Source organism: Etheostoma spectabile, chromosome 12 (assembly GCF_008692095.1).
Source record: "Etheostoma spectabile isolate EspeVRDwgs_2016 chromosome 12, UIUC_Espe_1.0, whole genome shotgun sequence".
NCBI lineage: Eukaryota > Metazoa > Chordata > Actinopteri > Perciformes > Percidae > Etheostoma > Etheostoma spectabile.
This window is the reverse complement of record NC_045744.1, coordinates 599,092-608,956: the sequence shown is the minus strand read 5'-3', so window position 1 is coordinate 608,956 and position 9,865 is coordinate 599,092. Positions and strand designations below refer to the sequence as shown.

At 44.7% G+C, this 9,865-nt stretch overlaps 1 protein-coding gene across 8 annotated transcripts in view; it reads right to left on the bottom strand.

The window, feature by feature from the left end:
- LOC116699374 (nuclear receptor coactivator 2) overlaps positions 1-9,865 on the bottom strand; it is a 60,277-nt gene that overhangs the window by 24,289 nt on the left and 26,123 nt on the right. For all 8 annotated transcript variants that reach the window (XM_032531909.1, XM_032531914.1, XM_032531915.1 and 5 more), the window contains 2 exons: positions 6,932-7,035; positions 5,262-5,439 (listed from right to left, as the gene is read on the bottom strand). In XM_032531909.1, the coding sequence (XP_032387800.1) occupies positions 5,262-5,439; positions 6,932-7,035 (282 nt within the window). The remainder of the gene's footprint in view (positions 1-5,261; positions 5,440-6,931; positions 7,036-9,865) is intronic.

Below are 9,865 nucleotides of genomic sequence, written 5' to 3'. Positions count from 1 at the left end.
CTTCAGAGATCTGAGGACCAGGAACCTAGTCCTCAGATTGGACAGATAGTCTAGCTACTGTCCGGATTTACCCTGCAGAGATCTGAGGACCAGGAACCAGTCCTCAGATTGGACAGATAGTCTAGCTAGCTGTCTGGATTTACCCTGCAGAGACTGAACCAGGTAACCATAGTCCTCAATTGGACAGATTAGTCTAGCTACTGTCTGATTTACCCTGCAGAGATTGAGACGCAGTAACCGTAGTCCTCTGATTGGACAGATAGTCTAGCTACTGTCTGGATTTACCCTGCAGAGATCACAGGACCAGGTAACCTATTCCTCAGATTGGACCATATGCTAGCTAGGTCTGATTTACCCGCAGAGACCTGAGGACCAGGTAACCATAGTCCTCGATTGGCCAGATAGTCTAGCTAGCTGTCTGGATTTACCCTGCAGAGATCGGAGGACCAGTAACCATAGTCCTCAGTTGGACAGATAGTCTAGCTACTGTCTGGATTTACCCTGCAGAGACCTGAGGACCAGGTAACCATAGTCCCAGATTGGACAGATAGTCTAGCATCTGAGCTAGCTGCTAGGAGCAGTTAAGGTGCTTTGAGCGATGTTAGTGAGACGGCACTTTTTTGTGACATTCAAAGTATTTTCAAACAAAACAAGGCCGATAGTGAGGAGGTGTGGTTTACAGTGGTTCTGGGGACGGGCACTAGCAGATAGTGATGTTTTTTACAGGTGTTCTGGGGACAGCTAGCGATAGTGAGAGATGTTTTTTACAGTGTTTCAGGGACAGGCAGCTAGCAGATAGTGAGGAGATGTTTTTTTACAGTGTGTTCTGGGACAGCAGCTAGCAGATAGTGAGGAGATGTTTTTTACAGTGTGTTCTGGGACAGGCAGCTAGCAGATATGGAGGAATGTTTTTTACAGTGTGTTCTGGGACAGGCAGCTAGCAGATAGTGAGGAGATGTTTTTTACAGTGTGTTCTGGGACAGGCAGCTAGCAGATAGTGAGGGATGTTTTTTACAGTGTGTTCTGGGGACAGGCAGCTAGCGATAGTGAGGAGATGTCACAACAGATGTTTAGCCTAAAAACGCGTGACTCACTTAGAGCACCTTAACCATAGCCTTCATAATCCACCGAGTTTAGAATGCCAACACAAGAAAGGGACGGACATCTCTGGCTGAAACTGAGGGACATCCGGCAGATTTCGGTGGCACCTGAACAATCCTGGAGCGAACGTCGAGGATATATACTACCCTTTTATACAGAAATGGGAAAGCAAGGCAAGGCTGAAGGGGCTTTGTTTTTATTGCTTCTGGCAGGAATAAATGCATGCATGTTTTTGCTGAATGTCTTCAATAAGACTGTTTACCTGACTACACGTTGCTAGCTTACAATAAGTAAAGCTAATTTAGCAAAGCAGATAATCCTGTTGACAAGAACTACTGGCTAGTACCTCCACTAGACCAATGTTAGGACCTCCAATATGGTGGCCGAGAACTTCTGCATGGATCTGAACTTGCTCCCCACAGACCATGTTGCTAATTTCTGTGCTTCTTCCCAGGCTCTTGGGCAGGAGGTTCTTGACAAACTCGGCGTGATCGCCAACATGCAGCCGCTGTAGACACTGGTTTGTCATCAGCTCCGCGCTGGCAAGCGCAAATACTGGCTGACATTCTCCGAGACAAACACTATGTTGCCCTCCATGTTGACCACGAAAAAGAAGCCGTCCAGGGCCTGAGGTGAGGAAGAGAACAGGACAAGGAGATGAAGGGAGGGAATGAGCATAGAACAGGGAGGTGAAGAAAGACAAGATGGACGGATGGATGGATGGACAGAGCAGAAGAGGAAAGTAGAGACACGAGGAGTTTGGAGAAAGGGAAAGAAAGAAGAGAAAGTGAGAGGCCAGGAGGAAAGGAAAGGAGAAGAAGACAAGCAAACGCATAGGGCCAGCAGAGGGACAAGGGAATATGAAGTTGGAAGAGAAAGAAGTAGGAAAAAAATAGGGAGATTGAGGTTAATTAAATTAATCTGAACTTACCACCAAAAGCTAATTATCTTAATTAATTGAGTGGATGTGAAAGTTGAGGTGTTACTTCCACCTGCTAAATGATTAAAAAATCATTCAAATTTTAACCATTTATATTGTTGTATGTGAGCAAATTTGGCACTTGATCAGCGCTTTCAATTCTTGAACACTTTTTTTTAACCAGAATAGTATTCAGATGTACGCTGTCTATAGTGAACCGTCTCTTGCAGGAGTAAATGCAACCATTTTGTTTAAACATTGTCGCCACTTAAATAATCTGGATGTTTTTTTCTGTGAATTTGTTTAAAAACTTAACAAAAGTTCCTTCATGTGTTACAAAAAAACAGGCCAACCTTGCAGTGTGCTATATAATTCAGGTATTACAGCAAATCCACAGTGCCTCTCTAACACTGTGTGTGTAGTGTGTGTGTGTGTGGTGTGTGCTTTTCAATTCTTTCACTCCCGTCAACTCAGCATTTCTAACTATATGTACACACTGTGATTTAGCCTGCCGCATGTCTACACAAGCTTCTGCCTGTACGTCTGCAGCTTCTCCCCATACACTGGTGTACACACAGCAGAACGAACCGAAACGGCTTGGCAAGGACAATATTTATCTCCAAGTAGACACCTCAACCAATGTTCGGCTGGTGAAAGCTATATATAGCCCTCCATCCCTCCTTTTCTAATCTGACACACACACACACACACACACACACACACACACCCACACACACACACACCCACACACACACAACACCACACACACACACACACACACACACACACACACACACACACACACACACACACACCACACACCCAACACACACACCACACACACACACACACACCACACGAGCTGCTAGCCAGACACCTATGAGAGATTGTCTATGTGCGTCACTAGGAACTGCATCGCCATTAAAGTCAAAGAAGCTGCACCAGCTCTAAATGTCTCACATGCAGGTGTAGTTATGGTGGAATGCTGCTTAAACAAAAGATTATTCAATTCAAACTGTTCATTTCTTCTGCTGTAAACATGTGACTACTAGTTAGTAGGCCATTACACCCACTGTTGTCAATAGCAACTTGTTTCAATATTCAGTCCTGGCGTCACTGTTTTGTCCTATTGCTTTGACTTTAAACTGTTTTCCCTTAAAGTATAATGATCAAAGCAGACTAATTCTCCTGAACCCCACCTCCAGCATCATGGGGCCAAGCGTCTTTATCGAGACACCCTTCCTGTGGAGAGACTCGGCCTTCTGCACTCCTCAGCATCACCACTGGAGCTTTTTCTGTAAAAGACAATGAAAAGACAACGGCTGTCTCAGGTTGGAGTTCAAACTTCTTGACCTTTTTTTTACATTTATTTCTTGTATGATGAGAACTAAAATAAACATAAGTTAAAAAACTGAAAGTCAAAAATGTGTTTTCTGTGTGTGTATTTTCATTATGTTTTTTGAACTTTAAGAAATGTAATTCATTCCATATTTCTGTTTGAAATTGATGCATGCATGGCTGACTGATGGTGTTTCAAATGTCAACGTTACGGCTCAACATTACAAGAAGGCTGACCCCGCAGTCAGAATGAAGCTTGTCTTTAATCTGCCTCTAGTGATATTTTCATTACCCAGACCAGTGGCGCCTCACAAGAATGTCCACTGATATCACCATGATATGAATACCACTATATGTCCCTCTCAACGTCTTTTTGGCTGGTTTAGCACACAAAAGCTGTGCAATCCTCTAGTGAGTCCCTGTCACATTGTTGTTTTTGTGGGAGGCCATCCTCAGGCAAACACACCCCACCCCACACTGTGTTTTTGTATGTATATGAGCTGTTTTACTCAGGGCATTAATTGGAGTCGGGCATCTGGTAAGGATGCCTCCTGGGCCCTCCTAGGGAGTTGTCCAGGCATGTCCACTGGGAGAGCCCCGGGGAAGACCTAGGACTAGGTGGAGAGATTATATCTCCAACCTGCCTGGGAACGCCTCAGGATCCCCCAGTCGGAGCTGGTTGATGTGGCCAGGAAAGGGAAGTTTGGGGTCCCCTACTGGAGCTGCTGCCCCCGCGACCAATACCGGATAAGCGGATGAAGATGATGGATGGATGGATGATTAATTGGCTAGTCGTTCTTTACCAATTTACAGCTTCTGTGAGGGATAGGGTTAACAAGTCCTGCCTCACCAATGTGATGATCGCCGTCAAACCCGGAGGTTTGAGTGCCTAAAATGTCACGGAGAGCATGTATCACTATCTAATGTTCTGTACATTACACATGTATGTCTATTAGAAGCCAGCGACCTGAGGACCAGGTAACCATAGTCCTCAGATTGGACAGATAGTCTAGCTAGCTGAGCTAGCTGCTGAGGAGCAGTTAAAGGTGCTTTGAGCGATGTTAGGTGACGGCACTTTTTGTTGACATTCAAAGTATTTTCAAACAAAACAAGGCCGATAGTGAGGAGGTGTGGTTTACAGTGTGTTCTGGGGACAGGCAGCTAGCAGATAGTGGATTTGTTTTGACCAGTGTGTTCTGGGACAGCAGCAGCAGATATGGAGAGATTTTTTTTACAGTGTGTTTCGGGACAGGCAGCTAGCAGATAGTGAGGAGATGTTTTTTACAGTGTGTTCTGGGACAGGCAGCTAGCAGCTCTTGAGGAGATGTTTTTTACAGTGTGTTCTGGGGACAGGCAGCTAGCAGATAGTGAGGAGATGCGACAACAGATGTTGTAGCCTAAAAACGCGTGACATCACTTAGAGCACCTTTAACCATAGCCTTCATAAATCCACCGGAGTTTAGAATGCCAACACAAGGAAAGGGGACGGACATCTGGCTGAAACTGAGGGACATCCGGCAGAATTTGCGGTGGCACCTGAACAATCCTGGAGCGGAACGTCGAGGATATATACTACCCTTTAGTTAACAACAGGAAAATGGGGAAAGCAAGGCAAGGCTGAAGGGGCTTTGTTTTTATTGCTTCTGGCAGGAATAAATGCATGCATGTTTTTGCTGAATGTCTTCAATATAGACTAGTGTTGACCTGACTACACGTTGGCTAGCTTACAATAAGTAAAGCTAATTTAGCAAAGCAGATAATCCTGTTGACAAGAACTACTGGCTAGTACCTGCCACTAGACACAATGTTAGGACCTCCAATATGGTGGCCAGAGAACTTCTGACATGATCTGAACTTGCTCCTCCATCAGACCATGTTGCAGTAATCTTTCTGTGCTTCTTACCCAGGCTCTTGGGCAGGAGGTTCTTGACAAACTCGGCGTGATCGCCAACATGCAGCACGCTGTAGACACTGGTGTTCATCAGCTCCTCCTGCTGGCAGCGCAAATACTGGCTGACATTCTCCGAGACAAACACTATGTTGCCCTCCATGTTGACCACGAAAAAGAAGCCGTCCAGGGCCTGAGGGGTGAGGAAGAGGAGACAGGGACAAGGAGATGAAGGGAGGGAATGAGCAGTAGAACAGGGAGGTAGAAGAGAAAGACAAGATGGACGGATGGATGGATGGACAGACAGAAGACGTGGAAAGTAGAGACACGAGGAAGTTTGGAGAAAGGGAAAAGAAAGAAGAGAAAGTGAGAGGCCAGAGGAAAGGAAAGGAGGAAGAAGACAAGCAAACGCATAGGGCCAGCAGGAGGGACAGAAGGGGAAGATATGAAGTGTGGAAGAGAAAAAGAAGGTAGGAGAGAAAAATAGGGGAGATTGGAGGTTAATTAAAATTAATCTGAACTTACCACCAAAAGCTAATTAGTCTTAATTAATTGAAGTGGATGTGAAAGTTGAGGTGTTACTTCCACCTGCTAAAATGAATTATAAAAATCATTCAAATTTTAACCATTTATAATGATTGTATGTGAGCAAATTTGGCACTTGATCAGCAGCTTTCAATTCTTGAACACATTTGTTTTTAACCAGAATAGTATTCAGATGTACGCTGTAACTATAGTGAACAGCGTCTTCTTGCAGGAGTAAATGCAACCATTTTGTTTAAACATTGTCGGCCAACTTTAAAATAAATCTGGATGTTTTTTTCTGTGAATATTGTTAAAAACTTAAAACAAAAGTTCCTTCATGTGTTACAAAAAACAGGCCAACCTTGCAGTGTGCTATTATAATTCAAGGTATTACAGCAAATCCACAGTGCCTCTCTAACACTGTGTGTGTAGTGTGTGTGTGTGTGTGTGTGCTTTTCAATTCTTTCACTCCCGTCAACTCAGCATTTTCTAACTATATGTACACACTGTGATTTAGCCTGCCGCATGTCTACACAAGCTTCTGCCTGTACGTCTGCAGCTTCTCCCCATAACACTGGTGTACAACACAGCAGAACAGAACCGAAACGGGCTTGGCAAGGACAATATTTATCTCCAAGTAGACACCTCAACCAATGTTTCGGCTGGTGAAAGCTATATATAGCCTCCATCCCTCCTTTTCTAATCTGACACACACACACACACACACACACACACACACACACAACCACAACACACACACACACACACACACACACACACACACACACACACACACACACACACGAGCTGCTAGCCAGAGCACCTATGAGAGATTGTCTATGTGCGTCACTAGGAACTGCATCGCCATTTAAAGTCAGAAAGAAGCTGCACCAGCTCTAAATGTCTCACATGCAGGTGTAGTTATGGTGGAATGCTGCATTTTAAACAAAAGATTATTCAATTCAAACTGTTCATTTCTTCTGCTGTAAAACATGTGACTACTAGTTAGTAGGCCAATTACAAGCCACTGTTGTCAATAGCAACTTGTTTCAATATTCAGTCCTGGCGTCACTGTTTCGTGTCACTATTGCTTTGAACTTTAAACTGTTTTCCCTTAAAGTATAATGATCAGAAGCAGACTAAAGTTCTCCTGAACCCACCTCCAGCATCATGGGGCCAAGGGCGTCTTTATCGATGACACCCTGTCCTGTGGAGGAGACGTCGGCCTTCTGCACCTCCTCAGCATCAGCCACTGGAGCTTTTTCTGTAAAAGACAATGAAAAGACAACGGCTGTCTCAGGTTGGAGTTCAAACTTCTTTGACCTTTTTTTTACATTTATTTCTTTGTATGATGAGAACTAAAATAAACTAAGTTAAAAAACTGAAAGTCAAAAAAGTTAGTGTGTCTGTGTGTGTATTTTCATTATGTTTTTTGAACTTTAAGAAATGTAATTCATTCCATATTTTCGTTTGAAATGTGATGCATGCATGGCTGACTGATGGTGTTGTCAAATGTCAAACGTTACGGCTCAACATTACAAGGAAGGCTGACCCCGCAGTCAGAATGAAGCTTGTTCTTAACTCTGCCTCTAAGTGAGTATTTTCATTACCCAGAAAACAGTGGCGAACTCACAAAGAATGTCCACTGATATCACCATGAATATGAATACCACTATATGTCCCGTCTCAACGTCTTTTTGGCTGGTTTAGCAGCCACAAAAGCTGTGCAATCCTCTAGTGAGTCCGCCTGTCACATTGTTGTTTTTGTGGGGAGGCCATCCTCAGGCAAACACACGCCCACTCACACACTTTGTGTTTGTATGTATATGAGCATGTTTTACTCAGGGCATTAATTGGCTAGTCGGGCATCTGGTAAGGATGCCTCCTGGGCGCCTCCCTAGGGAGGTGTTCCAGGCATGTCCAGCTGGGAGGAGGCCCCGGGGAAGACCTAGGACTAGGTGGAGAGATTATATCTCCAACCTGGCCTGGGAACGCCTCAGGATCCCCCAGTCGGAGCTGGTTGATGTGGCTCAGGAAAGGGAAGTTTGGGGTCCCCTACTGGAGCTGCTGCCCCCGCGACCCAATACCGGATAAGCGGATGAAGATGGATGGATGGATGGATGGATTAATTGGCTAGTCGTTCCTTTATCCTAAGTTACAGCTTCTGTGAGGGATAGGGTTAACAAGTCCTGCCTCACCAATGTGATGATGCGCCGTCAAACCCGGAGGTTTGAGTGCCTGAAATGTCACGGAGAGCATGTATCACTACTCTAATGTGCTGTACATTACACAAATGTATAGTCATATTAGAAGCCAGGCTCCACTCTGCTCCCTGGCTGCCTCCCATGGCCCCATTAGGCCACATAGCTGACATTCCTGTTGTGGGACCAGAGCTGTACAGTCATCAGCCCTTAAACCCTGTCACTGTAGAGCTTGGAGTGGACCTCATATAGGTTGGAGGGTATTAAAGGTGCAGTACGGGTTTCTACTTTTTAAATAAATAGATACAATACACTGTATTACACCTGATCCATCTGAGAGTTCAGGTTTAGAGCCTAAAGGAATGGAGAAGTTCAAAAAGCTACACATGCAGAGTCATTGTGGCACCCTCATTTTGACCTTGCAATATGGACTCTGTATGTTTACAACTTCAAACCAAATTTACGGTTATTACTACTACTAGTTACTGTTACCCAAAGTATACACTGAATGTATAACCCCAAATAGTTGTGTGCTTTATTTTGTAATGTTCTTATTCAGTTTTCAAAGCTTGTGTAACACGCACATTCTAGTTAGTAAGCTTTCTGGGCACACACGGGCACACACTGGCACACACACACACACACACACACACAGGCGCACACACACACACACACATACACAACTACGTATTAAGTTGTAATGACTTATATGTTTCTGCTTTCACTCCATTGTTGTGTGACTTTTCGAGTCCCATCCACCTCATTAGTTAAACACTGGGGCTGCTGGACTACAGTGGGTCTCTGGGGCTGCTGGACTACAGTGGGTCTCTGGGGCTGCTGGACTACAGTGGGTCTCTGGAGTTGAGCAGGCAGCTGTGTGACTTGTGTATTACATATGTGTGTATGAGTATGTGTGTGCTTATTCAGCTGTTGTTTTCAGACAAACACGTGGACACCAACTGGCTGACCACAGGAACAAAAAGAGGAGAGGGAGGATGATGGAGAGAGAGGAGAAAAGAGAGCAAAAGAGAGACAGAGGGAGAGGAAGGGTGGACAAAGAGAAAAGAGGAGATGCAGAGAGGTTAAGGGGGTTAGGAAAAGAAAGAAAGGAAATGAGGAGGGAAGTTGTTGAGAAGGGATGGATAGGACAGGAGAAAGAGTAAAAAAGAGATAAGAAAGAGACAGCAAAAAGAGGAGAGGAAAGGAAAAGGGTAAAGAAGAAAGCGGGAGAAGGAAACAGAGAGGTGAGGAGAAGAAAAGAAAGTGTAGAAAATGAGAGAAATGAAATGGAAAAAGATGGTTTGAGAGAGGGATATGAAACGTAAAGAGGACAGTGGGAAGAAGAAAAGGCAAGAGGAGGGAGGGAAGGTGAAAGAAAGGAGAAAAAGGGAAGAATAGCAGGAGATACGTATGAAGGCCGAGCTCAGGGAGGATCTCACTAAAGACATAACATCTCAGCCCTCATCTGTCTCTCCACGAGTCTGTGCTCACACTCACATCCAGGCCTTTTGGCCTTTTCCCTTCCTCTTCTATTGCCAGATGTGTGGGAACTGATATACAGGACAGAGCTAGACTCCATTTTGAACTTTGTTTACTTTTCAGGGCTCAACATATCTCCATTAGGTGTTCAATGCATCTTAACAGAGGCTCTGGTGGCCTTTACATCTGTAATGGTTTCATTTGGTTCCACAGTACAAACCGGCCTCTTTGCCACCAAGTAGTTACAGGAACAGAGTTCTAGGAAAAGTCCACTTCTCCCCCAAAACCGCTTTTGTCATTTGCATTCTCACCGACCAAGTGGCCACAGAAGCTGGTATGAGGGGTAAGGGGGTGACGCAAGCACGGCAACCGTCTTTATAGCGTCGTCACTTGACTTTAGCGCCACATACAAAC